The 19,685-nt window shown below is 43.7% G+C and overlaps 2 protein-coding genes across 2 annotated transcripts; both read right to left on the reverse strand.

The window, feature by feature from the left end:
* Positions 1-442: 442 nt before the first annotated feature.
* On the reverse strand, positions 443-13,104 carry LOC124110373 (zinc metalloproteinase nas-14-like). The gene is made up of 16 exons (XM_046469688.2): positions 12,918-13,104; positions 11,351-11,510; positions 10,704-10,803; positions 8,901-9,010; positions 8,339-8,459; positions 8,052-8,121; positions 6,884-7,087; positions 6,071-6,206; positions 5,641-5,760; positions 4,852-4,995; positions 3,194-3,331; positions 2,745-2,897; positions 2,078-2,227; positions 1,622-1,822; positions 1,164-1,310; positions 443-929 (listed from the first exon to the last, which is right to left on the reverse strand). Exons 1-16 carry the CDS (start codon positions 12,939-12,941, stop codon positions 826-828), a joined length of 2,082 nt encoding a protein of 693 aa, XP_046325644.2. The 5' UTR covers positions 12,942-13,104; the 3' UTR covers positions 443-825.
* A 714-nt stretch (positions 13,105-13,818) lies between these two features.
* LOC124110397 (trichohyalin-like) lies at positions 13,819-15,288 on the reverse strand. The gene has a single exon (XM_048391044.1). It carries the CDS (start codon positions 15,286-15,288, stop codon positions 13,819-13,821), a length of 1,470 nt encoding a protein of 489 aa, XP_048247001.1.
* Positions 15,289-19,685: the final 4,397 nt, after the last annotated feature.

Genomic DNA, 19,685 nt, shown 5'->3' on the forward strand with positions numbered 1-19,685 from the left:
AATCACGAGACAGCTGTGTGTACAGACATTACGAGGCAGCTGTGTAGAGACATCACGAGACCGCTGTGTGTACAGACACCACGAGGCAGCAGTGTACAGAATCACGAGACAGCTGTGTGTACAGACACCACGAGGCAGCTGTGTACAGACATCACGAGGCAGGTGTGTACAGACATCACGAGGCAGCTTTGTACAGACATCACGAGGCAGCTGTGTACAGACATCACGAGGCACCTGTGTGTACAGACATCACGAGGCAGCTGTGTACAGACATCACGAGGCAGCTGTGTACAGACATCACGAGGCAGATGTGTGTACAGACATCACGAGGTGTCTTCACGACGCACTCGGTACACCTTACACAGTTGGTCCACTCGCAGAATGCAATTTTATTATTAACACTATCTTAATACTAGGTTCATGAATAACAAAAAAATCTCAATATATCAAAATAATTTATTTTTTGAAATATAGAAAATATTGAACATCCCACATACACATTTTCAATAATTTATATTATCGGTCAAATACATCAAGTTGCAATAAATACAGTTTCCTGGTGGGACAAAAGTATAAAATATCACAGGCATTTTTTTCTCACATTAACAATATAACATCCACCAGGGGTGCACACGTACACACTAAAGGTATATTGACCGTAGTAAAAACACCAACGGTGAACAGACCGACAGACAGAATCTCCCTTCGGTGCCAGTATAAAACTTGTATGTATAAGAACACTTGTATTGGACACTAATATGATAATGACGTTTGGTAAGTCTTGTTACAATTATTCGACCTGTAAATTCTTCGCTTCTTAGTTTCTCAGAGATGACTGGACGCGAGGACGAATAGAAGTGTGAAACACGTCAGTAGCGTGAAGGTCGGTGGTCGCATGACTCCAGATCCACTCTTTTTACATGTGCAATCTAAAATGAAAAATAACTTCAGCTAGTGATTGGAAAATCAACGGTACATGTTTGTGATGTAATAGTATAAAACCCTCAAGCATGGCTGCAGCAACATCTCAAAGTCGATCACAGACGTAGTACAATGCTATGATGTTTGTACCTTGTGCGTCCAGTTTGAATACCCAAAAGGTCTTCATGTTAAAGCCTATCTATATCACTTAAGCGATTAATAAACGTTTATTCTATGCCCACCTGGTGGTGACGGTGTGGCCTTGACCTCAACACACAACCGACATGCTTTGCGGCAGTTATGGTGCATCCAATCTGGGTTTATCTCGCAGTGTCCCGTGCTGGCCCACACTCCACACTCAGAGTCGTCGTGAAGATTAGTGCAGGGAACTGAACAAAAACATGCTTACTCGTACATTTTTCATAACATAATTGTTATACACCATACGTTAAGATGAAATACCGTACAACCCATTAAACATAAGACCATACCAACTGTTTCCAAATCACAACCGAACCTAAAGAACAGCCCGAATGTTTTTAATGAAGTATGTAGCGCATCTTTTTGTTTAACTTCTTGTGCACTTTGGCGTGTATACGTAAAGATATATTGTTATACAACACATTTAATTAATGTACTATATGACATGCGTTAACAAATACATCGACCAGATATATCATTAGTAACAAGCAATTTTTACCTTGCGGGCCAACGGTAGGGTGGGTGATGTCGGGGGTGATGTCGGGGGTGATGTCGGGGGTGAAGGGCGTGGTGACGGAGTCGGGTACACAGACGTCGCAGGACACGGCACAGTTGTCAAGCATCCAGTTGGGGTTCTTCACACATTCGCCAGTGGCAGCCCACGACGAGCAGCGGAGGTCGGTGTCCACACACTTCACAGCTTAAATACCAACACACACACACACCTTATTCACAGAACCCCACTTCACGTCCATTCTTCATTGCAAAAAGGATGAGGAAGGTTTTGTCGACCTTTATCAAAATTAATGTTAGCCAATGTGTAGTTACATTATGGTCGACTGTTTCATTACTTGCAATCGTGATAGGTTCAAGCTAGCACCACGTCACATTGCTATAATAGGTAAAGGCGTGTTGCTTTACACTGCTCGGGTGTGAGGACAGAAGAGCTACTCACGTTTGGTCGTGACGACAGATCCACCACCGCTACAAATGCCACACGACTTCTTACAGTTGACTTGCATCCACGTGGGGTTCGCCTTGCACTCCCCGGCCCTAGCCCAGTCAGCACACGCCTGCTTGTCACTGTGGATGTCCACACAGTTTCCTGGCAATACATAAGTGTGGTTGTGGACTATCTCGTCAGTAGCAGGAACAGCAGCAATATTTCTCAAAGATATTCTCCATATTGTTGGAAATAGAGATCACGTTAGTTATACATTCATCTAGAATGGTGGGATTCTGTAGAGCCAGTTGCTCTCATGTCAGTCAATCATGATGTATCTGTAGGAGACAGTCTTCAATGGATATTTTGGACGTAGCATCGGGTCTTTTCCCATTATAAGAATTGATCTTCAGCAGCTCATACTTGTCGTAAGAGGCGCCTAACGGGATCGGGTGGTTAGGCTCGCTGACTTGGTTGATGCATGTTATCATATCCCAATAGGGTAGATCGATGCTCATGATGCCAATCACTAGAGTGTCTAGTCTAGACTCGATTATTTACAGATCGCCGTTACTTAGCTGAAATATTGCTGAGTGCGGCGTTACACAACAAACAAACAACAATCTCCCATTGTAAACACCCTGACATGTGGCAATTCATTTAATGGGTAATATCCTACCTTTAGTTTCGTCAACGACTGGAGGGGTTTGGTCACATGTCTGACATGACTTGCGGCAGTTGATGAGCATCCATGCAGGGTTGATCTTACACTCGCCGTCAGCCGCCCACTTGTCACACTTGGAGGAATCACTGAACTTATTCTCACACTGAGCTGCAGGGGAAACAAAATAGTGCCATCAGAATCAAACACGTCAGCGACAGGTTGCAGCTCCGCGTGTGATTTGACATATATGATTATGTACCCCAATACTGCCTCTGATATAAACTTTCTATGTACTACTACTACTGCTACTACTACTACTACGTTAAACGTTAAAACAGGTCTGGTTGTGCAAGACGCCGATATAATGGGCGAGTGGAGTTTAAATAATATAAGGATTTGAGATGGATTTGAAGGATTTTAGTAAAGGATGATGAAGAATTTACATTAAGAAGGCGTTTTCTTACTCTCTGATCTCTGGCTTTTGTCAACACAGGCGTTGCACGTCTTTCGGCAGTTCAGGGACATCCACCACTCGTTGGCAACACAGTCGCCATTCTTCTTCCACTTGGCACACTTCTTGGGATACAGATCTTCACAGCCCACTGTAATCAACATGTGTATGTGTGACGAAGTGTACTCACACTAAATACGTCTCTGATGAAGTGTACTTACAATAAATACGTCTTTGACGAAGAATACTCACACTAAATACGTCTCTGATGAAGTGTACTTACAATAAATACGTCTTTCATGAAGTGTACTTACAGTAGATACGTCTTTCATGAAGTGTACTCACAATAAATACGTCTCTGATGAAGTGTACCCACAATAGATACGTCTTTGATGAAGTGTACTTACAATAAATACGTCTCTGATTAAGTGTTTTTACAATAAAAACGTCTCTGATGAAGTGTACTTACAATAAATACGTTTCTGATAAAGTGTATTTACAATAAATACGTCTTTGATGAAGTGCACTCACAATAAATACGTATCTGATGAAGTGTATTCACAATAAATACGTCTCTGATGAAGTGTACTTACAATAAATACGTCTCTGATGAAGTGTATTTACAATAGATACGTCTTTGATGAAGTGTACTTACAATAAAGACGTCTCTGATGAAGTGTACTCACAATAAATACGTCTCTGATGAAGTGTACTTACAATAAAGACGTCTCTGATGAAGTGTACTCACAATAAATACGTCTCTGATGAAGTGTACTTACAATAAATACGTCTCTGATAAGTGTATTTACAATAAATACGTCTCTGATAAAGTGTATTTACAATAGATACGTCTTTGATGAAGTGTACTTACAATAAAGACGTCTCTGATGAAGTGTACTTACAATAAATACGTCTTTGATGAAGTGTACTTACAATAAAGACGTCTCTGATGAAGTGTACTCACAATAAATACGTCTCTGATGAAGTGTACTTACAATAAATACGTCTCTGATAAGTGTATTTACAATAAATACGTCTCTGATGAAGTGTACTCACAATAAATACGTCTCTGATAAAGTGTACTTACAATAAGTACTTCAGTAACGAAGTGTATTTACAATAAGTACGTGTGTGTCGAAGTGTATTTACAATAAGTACGTCAGTGACGAAGTGTGTTTACAATAAGTACGTCAGTGACGAAGTGTATTTACAATAAGTACGTCAATGACGAAGTGTATTTACAATAAGTACGACAGTGACGAAGTGTATTTACAATAAGTACGTCAGTAACGAAGTGAATTTACAATAAGTACGTCTGTGACGAAGTGTATTTACAATAAGTACGTCAGTCGAGAATGTAGATTTACGTCGAATTATTATCCTCAATACCCATGTTGGAATAGGTCTTCAGCAACCCATGCATGCCGTAAAAGGCGACTATGCCTGTCGTAATGCATGTAAGGGTTGATGCATGTCATCGTATACCTATTGCGTAAATCGATGCTCATGATGTCAGTCACAGGATTGACTGGTCCAGCCGTGTCGGTGTTTTTGTTGAGCAAGGTGCCTGTTATATATCTGAAACATTTTCCTTGATTGATTTCCGACTTAGAGTCAGTTAGGAGTATCACTCTGAACTTTTTGCATTACAGCAATCTATGAACTGCTTACCACTTGCAGTCGGCGCCACGGTGTAGGAGCACAACTGGCACGCCCTCATGCAGCCCGTACTCATGAACTTGTTGTTTCTGGTGCACTGGCCGGAGTTGGCCCACACGGCGCATTGCCAGTCGTCATAGGCGTTGCTGCAGTCACCTACAACATGCACTGTGTTGAATTCCCGTCTGAACGTGTTTCTACTCAAATGACAGTCGATGAAATTAGAATAATAGTGATTGATAACCTTGACTGGTGTGTTGACGTAACATAATCTCACACATTTGATAAATTCTGCTTCCCGAGAAATGGAATAAAACCGAATTTACTGCAATACATCAAAGTGATAATCTGACAAAAAACATGTTCTAACCAACACATGTTAAGATGCAAGATACACCTGCTAATTATTTAAAGTATCAGAATGACTCCAATCGCTTCAGTTTAATGATGTGTGGATGCCATGTGTTCTGAGTGGGTGAATGAGTGAGTGAGTGAGTGAGTTGGGTTTAACGTCGCTTTTAACAGGATTCCAGTTATATGATGCAGATGTCAGATTACCACTTCAGTGAGACCCACGAGCACAGGTAAGGTGCTGATAGACCTAGAAACATAATCGGGGCGAACCAGGATTCGAACCCACAAGCATAGGTTTCTGGCGGGCCCAAGGGACACAGCTATGCACAGCAAATCGCGGCGCCTTAGACGACTGGGCCACCCGCGGACATCTCCCATATGGTATAATCCTAGCCTTGTAACAGTTATACTACTCGACTGTGAAAACAAGCGGGAGTTGGGCCCCACCATCAGTCTCGGGTGCCTTGTAGCCCACTTCACAGTCACGTGTTCCGTCCGGGCACACACAGCGGCAGGTCTGGTCAACGAAGCCGCCATCTTCACACTTGACTGTGGCGGGACAATTTCCTGTAATGCACAGTGAGGTCATGTGAGCCAACGTTAAGAATTACTGCACACAGATTTGATTTATTAGGGCTAAATCAAACGAATCCCTATTCAGTGACACCTGTTATGATGGTTTTGTTCAGGCGATACTTTTTAACATCGAAGCAATTTCTTTGAGAAGACTTCATTGATGATCTTGCAGTTTAATCAGTAACCCCTGTGAGAGTTGCACCCCGCTGAATGATCCGACACGCCAATTAAGGATCCATTGATTAAGATCTGGTCGTGAAGTAAATGGTATGATGCTTTAACAGAAATTACACCGTTTTACCTGCACAGTTATACATGTTGTTGACGGCCAGCACATCATTGAAGGAGAGCTCCTTCAGATATACTTTCCCAATCTCCTCCTCTCGAGCTGGATCCTTGGGACGAAGCGTCTTCAGTTTACCATCTCTAGAGAACGCCTGAGGATTGAAAAAAACCATCATAATTGGAAATGGAATATAAGAAGAAGTGAGGCTTTATGAAAAATAGTACAGAGCGTGTTTATGTATGTTTACAATCGGAATATGGAAGGTTCATGGAAACCTTCATTAGGATTGACAATAAACAAGTAGTCCAGAAAGATGTTGCATAGATAAGCGGCACTGTCCAATTGGAATTTCTAGCAAGTTTAGGTCAACTCCGTAAATCCACTGTGATAGTCTACGAACTCAAAATGTATTGTATAGATCAATTTAGGAGAGACATAATCTCAGATTCATACCTGGTACTTATAACAATATCTAAATTTGTTTGTTTGTTGTTTAACGCCGCACTGAGCAATATTCCAGCTTTAGGACGGCGGTCTGTAAATAATCGAGTATGGACCAGATAATCCAGGGATTGACATCATGAGCATCGATCCACGCAATTGGAATACGATGACATGCATCAACCAAGTCAGTGAGACTGACCACCCGATCCCGTTAGTAGCCTCATACGACAAGCATAGTCGCCATTTACGGCAAGCATGGGTTGCTTAAGACCTCTTCTACCCCGGATCTCCTCGTGTAACAATGTCTAGGCATTGAATGGCAATGGGCACGACACTGATCGTAGTGTCCCGCTTGTTCCCGGGAGCCCCTGTCTGTGTGCTCACCGTGACACCGTAGTGCATGATGGAGGAGTACTCGTACTCGGTGTTGACAAGGTCAACCTTATCCCTGGGGTACTTCGTGAAGGAGAATTGGAGACTCGGGGCGACGTTCTGCAAGTAGATGTCCACGTAGCTATCCCTGTCTGGACGCTGGTGTTCGTGGATCAGGCCGATAGCGTGGCCGATCTCGTGCAGGTACAAGCCTCTCTGTCAACACAGAGGTCAAAGTGAAGTGAAGTGAAGTGAAGTGAAGTGAAGGTCAAGGTGAGGTGAGGTGAGGTGAGGTGAGGTGAGGTGAGGTGAGGTGAGGTGAGGTGAGGTGAGGTGAGGTGAGGTGAGGTGAGGTGAGGTGAGGTGAGGTGAGGTGAGGTGAGGTGTGTGTGTGTGTGTGTGTGTGTGTGTGTGTGTGTGTGTGTTTGTGTGTGTTTGTGTGTCTGTGTCTTTTAACTTCTTTGGTATGACGCGGCCGAGGATCGAACTCGTTTTCCCGGCAGACGCTCTATCCTCTAGGCCACGGATGCGGTTTACAGAGGTCAAGGTTAGGGGTAGCACGCAACACAGGAGTATAATATTAAGGTAATTGTTTAATGTGGAGGCAGCATCACCTTCACTTGAATGTATATGCAGGCACGTCGGCTGAGCTGCAATTTACTTGACCTCTTGGTAACTTACACCGACGGAAATGCAGGGGCACTTGTTTTGAGCGGAAAACACGGAAGTGCTCTTGTTCTGTCTTAGGAATTACGTCCGGGGGGGGGGGGGGGGGGATGGATGGGGTATGTATGTTCACGTTATATATGCTATTATATGTATCTTCACATAAAACAACAGATGTGCTGCGGCGTGTGACTGAAATTTGAGTGAGTGAGTGAGTATGGTTTTACGCCGCTTTTAGCAATATTCCAGCAATATCACGGCGGGGGACACCAGAAATGGGCTTCACACATTGTACCCATGTCGGGAATCGAAACCGGGTCTTCGGCGTGACGAGCGAACGCTTTAACCACTAGGCTACCCGACCGCCCCTTGAATTTGAGGACTGAACGACAGAAAAAAACTACCACTGTATTTGGTAACAAGAATTAACCAGGACGAATGCGATCTTAAAGATTATTACATACATATTACAACGTATTACATACATAGGAAGCAACACACAATTTCTACTTACGAATCTACACCCGGGTGCATTCAACATGAGCGCCTGCCTGCCCCCGACCATACCCAACTGGGAGCTGCACCTGTAGCACACAATCACGTGAGTCACACTTGCTGTGTAGCGGTTAATTACGGAAGTAAATTAACAATAATGTCTTTAGTTTATTCGTACCAAGACCGACTGTACATATCAGGTACCAGTCCAGCTTAGATACATAATACGGTTTTGTAAGAATCCACCTGATTTACGTATGAACTTGTAGTTTCATCCGACGTCATTAACTGATGAATCCTACTCACGAGTCTCCGTTAATGAAGTCCACGACGTTGGTATGAGAGGGCGTAGCTGCCTTGAAGTTGAGACACGTGTATCTCTCCCACTCCGTCATGGCCTCCTTGATCAACACCGTGTCTTTAGCATCTGGAAAACAAAACACATTTCAAAATCATTTGTCATATACTCAGCGTATTTATACAACGACTGAGTGCTGCATTTCATTTTTAACAGGAAATATTGAACATGATCAGGTGTTCAGGCAACTGCAGTTGAGTTGTAAGGGGCCTACCATTTAATATTCTGGGTGGGGGTAGGGGGTTTGGGGGTTAGGGGGGCTTTCCCTAAATATTCTAGAAAAAATATAATTATGCTTCAGAGACTTGAAAGGAAAAGGAAATTGTCTGCAAAGTTTTTTTACATTATTGCAAGGTGTTATTTTTACAACAAAAATATTCAGGCTCATGGTATTAATTTTAAACATATCTGGTTTTGCAGTTACATCTACAGACAAAATCCAAAATTTACGCTCCAGGTATAGCATTAAAGTCTAGATATGTACTAATGACATTAAAAGTATAAACTTACCGAAGGTGTTTTCCGCGAACGTGTACGGGATCTCTCCGTGGAACCATCTTAACATGGGGTCTTTGACCGCCTTCCGCTTGGAGCGTCCTCGCGAGCCAGCTGTCACAACACTGCAGTGGAGAACAGTTGATACATCACTAAACAACCACGTCACATCATATTTACAAGAACATTATGCAGAGAAATTGAAAGTTTCCTGATACTGAATTTTTACTTGGCGTGATCCTAATATGAGATACACTGTCTGTAGATAGATCACTGATCGTACGTTCCAGGAGCTTACAGAAGATATCACTACAGCCCAGTTGTCAAGCCTCGTATCCTCTACAATAGAGGTTATACCACCTAGTAATGTCACAGCTAAAGCTGTACAACATAGCAGTTGGTGCCTTATCATGTCATCGCACGCGTCATCACACATTAAGCACTGTCAACATCTATTAAACGCAACAGGTTTTATAGATAAATTTTCTGTTTGTACACAGGTGGGACAATGGTGTATGAATGAATATGTTACCCGTTGGAGTGACATGTATAGAAAGGAAGAGGGGCGAAATAGGCTTAATAAATTGAGAATGTACCGATGTTACAAACAAGTATTTGGGACAGAATACTATGTTCCAAATAAGATGGCCAGAAGCTATAGATCGGCACCAGCCAAGTTTAGATGTGGCGTGGCTCCTATTCGAGTGGAAACCGGTCGGTACGAAGGTGTAACTGTCCACAATAGAAAATGTTTTCACAGTAAAGACAGCGTAGAAGACGAGGTCCATTTTTTGTTTCACTGCGTATTATATGACGATATCAGGGCAACTCATTTTAATGAATGTACAGTAAACTACGGTTATAACGAACACGCTTACAACGAACTGACGGATATAACGAACTTACTTTTTTGGTCCCGACTATTTGTTGTAGTTATGCTGTATAACCAGGATTATGCTTATAACGAACTACGGTTATAACGAACTAAAACTAGTAGTCCCTTTGAGTTCGTTATGACCGTAGTTTACTGTATTGCTAAATATTATAATGTTTTAGATATACCTGATATCGACAAACTTTGTTTAACTTTCAGTGACTCCAGTGTGTTTTATACTTGCCAAAGTCTGCTTTTTAATACTTAATCGCAGAAAACATTTTTACATGGATAACGTTTTACTATATCATCTTTATATCATTTTTGTATAAATTTTATGATAATTTGTCTCTCATAATTCTATTGAATGGTTCTGTACATTCTATCTATGTCAAGTTATACAAAGCTGATTTATGTATGTACAGAAGTGAGACGTTAATAAACTATTGTCTGTCTGTCTGTCTGTGTTATTGGTAGTTTTCCTAGCTTCGCAAGTGCATACCTAGGTCTAGTTGACACATTGTACAAAATACAGATATTCCACAGTCAAAGTGTTACAAGTTTACTGTGAATTTTAGTAAATCCCGAAGACACGTGTGCCAATGAGCAGTTTCGTGTTCTGTTATCTTAGTCTGCACGGTTTTGTTCAACACATTCTAGGATGGAAAATGGTAGTTCAGCCCCGAGTGGTTTATTCTCCCAGCAGTGTTCATGTACGATAAACAACGACCACGAGGCGTTTATTTCTCTTCAGACTCTTCAGGTATAATGAAACCTTTAACGTAGTGATAGGAAAATTATGTCGCTTATGTCTGCGTGAAAGGTTTCACGTTAAAGGCTTCATTACACCTAAAGAGCCGTTGAGCGGCGAAAGATCTTTTGTGCATAAAGTTTTGACAAGTGGAATCGTGTACTCGGGGAATACGTAGTGAAAGTGTACGTACCTGTCTGTGCCGTAGAATGCAGCATACTGCTCTGGGGTGAGTCGAAGGTCTAATTCTGCGAGAATCAGGCCGCCAGAGTCCATCATTTTGTTTCCAACCTCTGAAATAGACACACCGCTGTTCAGTGAAGGTAGCCACATCCTTACGAGCATCCTCTGTAAGTATCAGCTTATCTACATCCAGGTTTGAGTTTACTAGAAACGATGATTACATATTCTACCACTATGTAGTGACAGGAACTACAAGTTCTATTTTTAGCCGAACTTTCTAAATCGTAGGATATTATTTTATTTCTAAGAATGAATCACGATCCCTTATAGTTCATTAAATTATCAGACATGAACAGATCATATATGCTACTGCAGTGAGGGGGTCGGTATACTTGAAATCCACCCCGTGAAGATCCGGGGAGAGAATAAGGCTTCAGCGACCCATGCTTGCCGTAAAAGGCGACCATGCTTGTCCTAACGGGATCGGGTGGTCAGGCTCGCTGTCTTGGTTACTGCATGTCATCATATCCCAACTGCATGGATCGATGCTCATGATATTAATCACTGGATTGTCTGGTCCATACTCGATTATTTACAGACCGCCGTTACTAAGCTGGAATACTGCTGAGTGCGTCGTTAAACAACGAACAAACAAACCTGAAATCCCCCCGAGTTGCTGGGTCATTATCTGGTCCATCGTCAAGTTGGTCTCGGGGTCAAGTGATCTAAACCCGCTTCCATGAAGGGGAAACTTCCTCTTCGGTAGCCCTCCAGTCCCGGGGTTAGGACGCGCAAGGGTCAGCACCACACACCATGTCTGAACAGACATTGACATTAAAGCCATAAAACATCAGTATATTTAACTAACGAACATACAGGGTCAGTTGGATGATATCACAAAGTACAGTTAATGAGTGAGTTGGGTTTAACGCCGCTTTGGGCAGTATTCCAGTTATATCACGACGTGTCAGCTTAATGTGGGAGGAATACCCGAAGTGATGCAGTTCTCAGACGTTTACCACTTCGGTGAAACCCACGAGCACGGGTATATGGTGTAAGTTGCCATACACAGACATACATGATGTTATGTGAGTAAGGTTTTAAGCAATATTTCAGCCACATCCTTTTTGGGTTTCATATATATTGTACCAGTAGCCAACGCTTTTAACACATGGCTAGCCATACAGACAGACAGATAGAAAGATAGGTTGATTGTCATCTTGCAGTTCACAATTTATGCCGATAATGCTAACGAATGGAACAACGCCAAAATCTCGCCAACATATCGCTGGCCAGTCAAATGTCAATTCAAAATAACCAAATCAGTTCGTCTGACATGTTTAATACCATCCCACACCATGACACCACCGCCCCCATAACGATCTTAGCCAAGAATTTTGCCCTGGCATACATCTCGCCGCTACGTTGCCGAGAAAGTTTTCTGCCATCTCTGAATCGCAAGCAAAACCTTGATTCGTCCGTAAACATGGTGAAACGCCATTGGCGCAAAGCCCGTGCTGCTCCTGGTTAGCCCACTCCAATATTTGAGGCCTATGGTAAGCTGTTAGGGTCACAACTTTCACAGGGTGCAATTTTCTTCCTGTTATTGTACGGAATTCTCTATTGATAACAGGAGCAGATTTGCATCTATTGCGTAGTGCAATTAATGTAATGAAACGGTGTCGTTTATTAGGCCTGCCATTCCCGGGTCTCATTGTGAACCCAGCCGTTTCACGGTACTTGTCCCACAGTCGAAAAACAACACTTTTAAGATTTGTCAATCATTCGGTCCACTTAGGATATTGACGTCTCCACTCTATCGTGCCCACAATTCAACTTTTGTCTGTTCATTGAGATACAGTCTCGGAAGCATCTTTAAGCGTGTTCGTAGCTCAACTGCATTACTGGTTGTGAGTTCCCCTACAGACGCACACACGTTGGCTTCTATGTGCACGCGCATCACGTGCTATTCACTCACGATGTGAAATTTCATAGTGATTAGATGTTGCGTTCAGATGCGACGCCACGGTATTGCAAATGTACACCTCAACGATACCTACATTCAAATCATAAGTTCCCTTATTTTATTTGTCGATGGTATATATAGTACATACATGAATATATATAGACATATATACTGACACATTGTAGTATTTGTACATATATTGTAACTTACAAATAAAGTATAGATAGATAAAGGCAGAATATATAAGTGGAGACTTACCAATATACCAATAGCTTTGATCATGGTTGAATCCCTCTTGGATGTAAGATAGTCAACAAATACCAACACGTAATGTAAATTACACAATAAATAAGTAGTTACGGCTAGATTCGTCAGTTGTCGGTGGCCAGTATTTCATTGACATGACAAGTTCGCGTCAGGTTTTATATCACACGAGCACGGAAATGGGAGCAACGGTGACTTGGTGACTGTTAGTCAGAACTCCGGAAGCTATGGCCAGAACAAGTCCGGAATATACATCGCCGTGTAATGAACGCCGTGCGTGTCACTGAAGTTGATTGTATCAATGAATGAAGTGAACTCGTGAGCCACGGTACATAGCTGAAAGGTCAACATAATGCGATTTGTATACATTTATTTTCAGATGGCCACTGTCAGAAACAATCGCCGACAATGCCTGCATGTTATAATTATAATCATCGATTTAATGGTACTTAGTTCGTGATTCACAGATATATTTAAAGACTCACTGAGTATTCTGATACCCAATGTATGCACCACTTTTGCTATGAACATTTAAGGTGGTGTAATCAACTGAATTGGGTTCAACTGTGCGATATAAATTGATGCATTACAGAATACTGGACACCACAAAACAAATCATTGCCAGAGAAACTCTCTGAGTTAAATATTGGACAAAAACAGAATGACCCTTTTTAATTGTGTCGTTAACTGACGAAAAGTAGACATGAGTCATATGGGCCGATGTGTAGTGAAGAAACGGCCTCCTCTTTCCTCGCCACCCTTCACTTTCCTTTTCCCGCTTGCTTATCTCTGCTTTGCTCGCAGCGGCTGTCAATGTTCCAATTTCCTCTCCTCTAGACCAGTTCGATGTTCTTCACTCTCTTCTCGCATCTCGCCACTTGCATCTCTGCTGTCATCACTGCTGACTTCTCACTGCTGTCATCTCTTCCCCTTTTCTAACTGTGCTCGCTGCTCCCTGCCCGCCTCTCGCCGCTTTCTTCGCACTCGCTGCTCCCTGCCCGCCTCTCGCCGCTTTCTTCGCACTCGCTGCTCCATGCCCGCCTCTCGCCGCTTTCTCGCACTCGCTGCTCCATGCCCGCCTCTCGCCGCTTTCCTCGCTGTGCCCGCTGCTCCCTGCCCGCCTCTCGTCGCTTTCTTCGCACTCGCTGCTCCCTGCCCGCCTCTCGCCGCTTTCTTCGCACTCGCTGCTCCATGCCCGCCTCTCGCCGCTTTCTCGCACTCGCTGCTCCATGCCCGCCTCTCGCCGCTTTCTTCGTACTCGCTGCTCCATGCCCGCCTCTCGCCGCTTTCTTCGCACTCGCTGCTCCATGCCCGCCTCTCGCCACTTTCTTCGCACTCGCTGCTCCATGCCCGCCTCTCGCCGCTTTCTCGCACTCGCTGCTCCATGCCCGCCTCTCGCCGCTTTCTTCGCACTCGCTGCTCCCTGCCCGCCTCTCGCCGCTTCCTCGCACTCGCTGCTCCATGCCCGCCTCTCGCCGCTTTCTTCGCACTCGCTGCTCCCTGTCCGCTTCTCGCCGCTTTCCTCGCTGTGCCCGCTGCTCCCTGCCCGCCTGTCGTCACTTTCTTCGCACTCCCTGCTCCCTGCCCGCCCCTCCTCGCTTTCTTCGCACTCGCTGCTCCCTGCCCGCCTCTCGTCACTTTCTTCGCACTCGCTGCTCCCTGCCCGAGGCTCGCCGCTTTCTTCGCACTCGCTGCTCCCTGCCCGCCTCTCGTCGCTTTCTTCGCACTCCCTGCTCCCTGCCCGCCTCTCGCCGCTTTCTTCGCACTCGCTGCTCCCTGCCCGCCTCTCGCCGCTTTCTTCGCACTCGCTGCTCCCTGCCCGCCTCTCGCCGCTTTCTACGCACTCGCTGCTCCCTGCCCGCCTCTCGTCACTTTCTTCGCACTCGCTGCTCCCTGCCCGAGGCTCGCCGCTTTCTTCGCACTCGCTGTTCCCTGCCCGCCTCTCGCCGCTTTCTTCGCACTCGCTGCTCCCTGCCCGAGGCTCGCCGCTTTCTTCGCACTCGCTGTTCTCTGCCCGCCTCTCGCCGCTTTCTTCGCACTCGCTGTTCCCTGCCCGCCTATCGCCGCTTCGCACTCGCTGATCCCTGCCCGAGGCTCGCTGCTTTCTTCGCACTCGCTGTTCCCTGCCCACCTCTCGCCTCTTCGCACTCGCTGTTCCCTGCCCACCTCTCGCCTCTTCGCACTCGCTGTTCCCTGCCCGAGGCTCGCCGCTTTCTTCGCACTCGCTGTTCTCTGCCCGCCTCTCGCCGCTTTCTTCGCACTCGCTGTTCCCTGCCCACCTCTCGCCTCTTCGCACTCGCTGCTCCCTGCCCGCCTCTCGCCGCTTTCTTCGCAATCGCTGCTCACTTCCCGCTTCTCGCGGCATTCTTCGCACTCACTGCTCTCCGATCTCTTCTTGTCGCTTGTACTTCTCTCCTTAAAGAACCTTTCTCTAAGATGGTATAGCTTCGTCATTTTTATCAATAAATACACTATTAGGCTCGAACTCTGCTCTGGAAGTTTTGTTCATTGATAAACTGAAAATAGATATATCTCAAGACATGCTTATCTTTCTCTGGTTTTGAATAACTGCTCTGAAGTCATACGGAAGTGATCGTTTGTTTGCTGTTTCTTGATGCATTTGTCCACAATAAAAATGTCATTCTGCTTGGCTTTATTTTTGTCACCTATTCCTTTGATACACGGAATAAAAAATATGAAACCTTTATTAAATAATACACCTGCCTTTAACACAGGGCAAATAACCTCAAGCAGTGTAATATGAACGAGATGGACACATGTTATATAACTCAACGTTGATATTTTGTTGCACATTTTTACTGGAAGATATGAACCATGTGTGTGACAACGTTCATGTAAGAAACATGTTTAATATTTACACATGTTGCAAAACAAGTCTTACCACAAGTTACATGTTTAATGAAACGTTTACACAGCAGATTGAAGTTGCATACTTCCACTCCATCTACACTGTAAAACTTTAACACGCTTCTTGTCCCATAGTTTTGACATGTTTTTTCTTGTCCCATAATTTTGACATGTTTAGGTCTAAATGCCTATACACCCTTGAAATTCATTGTAGGTAATTTGAATAAGAGGTCCATATACCCTCGTTTGGAGTCCACAATCCTCTCTGAGGGCCGGTTTATGTAAAGTAGATATAGACGGCGTATTTCGGCGACACCTGCCTTTCTCGTATCATGCCTTCGTGGAACATCCTATGTCACCACTAATACAATACAGATCTCAGTCTGCTCGGATTGTGTGTCTAGGTTTTTACCAAACTTTCAAATGTTCAACACTTGTACCTCTTCGAGCTTTGCTGCCTCATCAACCTGACACGCCATGACATGTCTGAAAGAATATTCAAACGGACGTTCAATCACTCTCTCCCACACTGTAACAATGTGTTTAGGACACAAACCTTAACACGTTCCATGTCCCATAATGTTTACGCGTTTAGGTGTGACCATATTTAGGAGCAAACGTGTTTTTGGTCTAAATGTGGAGAAAAAAACGTGACCACCAATCCCGACCCTACTCCACCCCTGACATTCTTTGTAGGTAATTTAAAAAAGGGTCTGCTTCTTTAAAAAATAATTTTCGCGTTTAGTGGGGATATAGAAGTACCAGGGGTCGTTCAAAAGGGTTAAGGACTATCTTATTAATCATACCTACTTTTCGTATTTATTATTAAATCCCCAATCATCATAATACGGCAACCGGAAAGTGCATGTTGTACCAAGATGCTGGCGTCGGTTGATATAGTCAGTCGCTCATCGTGACAGTGAATATGAGTATCATATTTGTCTGTGAAACAACTGAACCAGTTCTTGGTGGGAAATGACTACAAGACTGAGCGGGTTGCCCAAATACACGTCAACATGCAGGATTCGCCAGATCTGGTCCTTCGTTGATGAACTGAAGGGAATCGTGTGTTTGTTTTACCGTCAACATCATGTAACATGATGTTTCATCCATATATAGTAATGTTGAATGGAGCAAGTCTTCAGACTGTCGCATCATATCCTTGTCGTGTGTGTACAGCTACCACGGTTGGTGAATCACGAGGATCTGTCTCATCAGATCTACTAACATGGAAACTCTTCCTAAACTTGACATCCTCCTACGTCACATACTAAAATAATCAATGTCTCATCACCCTTCTCAATGGGATACTATGCGAACATGGTAGCCCATAACATGGTGAATGTAAACAGGGTTTTTTCCAAGACCTCAGTGACGATTATTTCTGCGCTGAGTGACCATAACCAGACACGATTTATATGTGGTCGTGGTAGGGATTAGGTTTTTGTTTGTTGTTTAACCTCGCACTCAGCAATATTCCGGCTACACTGTAAAAATGTGTTTAAATCTAAACACAAACTCTTGTCCAATGATTTGGACATGTTTTCCTTGTCCCACAAGTTTGATATATTTAGGTCTAAATGCGTAAACCCCCTTGAAATCCATTGTAGGTAATTTGAAGAAGGGGCTCGTGGACCCGCGTTTGGAGTCCCCAATGTTATCTAAGAGCTGGTTTATGTAAAGTAGATATATGACGTGCTGACAGCACACCCTCGGCGTATTCCTTGTTGTAAACCAGCGAGAGTGTATACCCCTACTTAATCGAGCCCTCCATGTCCTGATTCAGATTGTCAATAACAGTACACAGATTTCCCCTCACGCCGCCATTATACAGCTTCTTCTTCGACCATCATGTGAGACATTATCAAAGGCACTATCAGATATTATCCACTTCAGTATAGTGGTACACACTTTCTTGTAGACTACCCAAAAGCCTTCTTTGTATGCCAGATGCACGTAGTCTGTACGTATTTTCATCTATCGGGGTGATGCACGTAGTATGTACGTAGTTTTATCTATCGGGGTGATGCACGTAGTCTGTACGTAGTTTTATCTATCTGGTGTGATGCACGTAGTGTGTACGTAGTTTCATCTATCTGGTGTGATGCACGTAGTATGTGCGAAGTTTCATCTATCTGGTGTGATGCACGTAGTCTGTACATAGTTTCATATATCTGGTGTGATGCACGTAGTCTGTACGTAGTTTCATCTATCTGGTGTGATGCACGTAGTTTGTGCGTAGTTTCATCTATCTGGTGTGATGCACGTAGTCTGTACGTAGTTTCATCTATCTGGTGAGATGCACGTAGTATGTACGTAGTTTCATCTATCTGGTGTGATGCACGTAGTCTGTGTGTAGTTTCATCTATCTGGTGTGATGCACGTAGTATGTGCGTAGTTTCATCTATCTGGTGTGATGCACGTAGTCTGTATGTAGAATCATCTATCTGGTGTGATGCACGTAGACTGTGCGCACTTTCATCTTTCTGTCGTGATGCACGTAGTATGTACGTAGTTTCATCTATCTGGTGTGATGCACGTAGTCTGTACGTAGTTTCATCTATCTGGTGAGATGCACGTAGTCTGTACGTAGTTTCATCTATCGGTGTGATGCACGTAGTCTGTGCGTAGTTTCATCTATCGGGGTGATGCACGTAGTATGTACGTAGTTTCATCTATCTGTCTAGATCCACGTAGTCTGTGCGTAGTTTCATCTATCTGGTGTGATGCACGTAGTCTGTACGTAGTTTCATCTATCGGGGTGATGCACGTAGTATGTACGTAGTTTTATCTATCGGGGTGATGCACGTAGTATGTACGTAGTTTTATCTATCTGGTGTGATGCACGTAGTCTGTGCGTAGTTTCATCTATTGGGGTGATGCACGTAGTCTGTGTGTAGTTTCATCTATCTGGTGTGATGCACGTAGTATGTACCTAGTGTCATCTATCTGGTGTGATGCACGTAGTATGTACGTAGTTTCATCTATCTGGTGTGATCCACGTAGTTTGTACGTAGTTTTATCTATCTGGTGTGATGCACGTAGTCTGTACGTAGTTTCATCTATCTGGTGTGATGCACGTAGTTTGTACTTAGTTTCATATATCTGGTGTGATGCACGTAGTCTGTACGTAGTTTCATCTATCTGGTGTGATGCACGTAGTTTGTACTTAGTTTCATATATCTGGTGTGATGCACCTAGTCTGTACGTAGTTTCATCTATCTGGTGTGATGCACGTAGTATGTACGTAGTTTCATCTATCTGGTGTGATGCACGTAGTCTGTACGTAGTTTCATCTATCTGGTGTGATGCACGTAGTTTGTACGTAGTTTCATCTATCTGGTGTGATCCACGTAGTTTGTACGTAGTTTTATCTATCTGGTGTGAAGCACGTAGTATGTACGTAGTTTCATCTATCTGGTGTGATGCACGTAGTATGTACGTAGTTTTATCTATCTGGTGTGATGCACGTAGTTTGTACGTAGTTTCATCTATCTGGTGTGATCCACGTAGTTTGTACGTAGTTTCATCTATCGGGGTGATGCACGTAGTATGTACGTAGTTTTATCTATCGGGGTGATGCACGTAGTATGTACGTAGTTTTATCTATCTGGTGTGATGCACGTAGTCTGTGCGTAGTTTCATCTATTGGGGTGATGCACGTAGTCTGTGTGTAGTTTCATCTATCTGGTGTGATGCACGTAGTATGTACCTAGTGTCATCTATCTGGTGTGATGCACGTAGTTTGTACTTAGTTTCATATATCTGGTGTGATGCACGTAGTCTGTACGTAGTTTCATCTATCTGGTGTGATGCACGTAGTATGTACGTAGTTTCATCTATCTGGTGTGATGCACGTAGTCTGTACGTAGTTTCATCTATCTGGTGTGATGC

The sequence above is a fragment of the Haliotis rufescens genome, unplaced genomic scaffold (assembly GCF_023055435.1).
Source record: "Haliotis rufescens isolate VD_foot unplaced genomic scaffold, xgHalRufe1.0.p SCAF_9, whole genome shotgun sequence".
NCBI lineage: Eukaryota > Metazoa > Mollusca > Gastropoda > Lepetellida > Haliotidae > Haliotis > Haliotis rufescens.

Coding starts and splice junctions, on each gene's coding strand:
- LOC124110397 (XM_048391044.1), bottom strand. CDS start 15,288: ATGCCGCGAGAAGCGGGAAGTGAGCAGCGATTGCGAAGAAAGCGGCGA.
- LOC124110373 (XM_046469688.2), bottom strand. CDS start 12,941: ATGATCAAAGCTATTGGTATATTG. Junction 11,511..12,917: donor TCAAAGCTATTGGTATATTG/GTAAGTCTCCAC, acceptor ATGTCTGTTCAG/ACATGGTGTGTGGTGCTGAC. Junction 7,088..8,051: donor ATGCACCCGGGTGTAGATTC/GTAAGTAGAAAT, acceptor CTGTGTTGACAG/AGAGGCTTGTACCTGCACGA.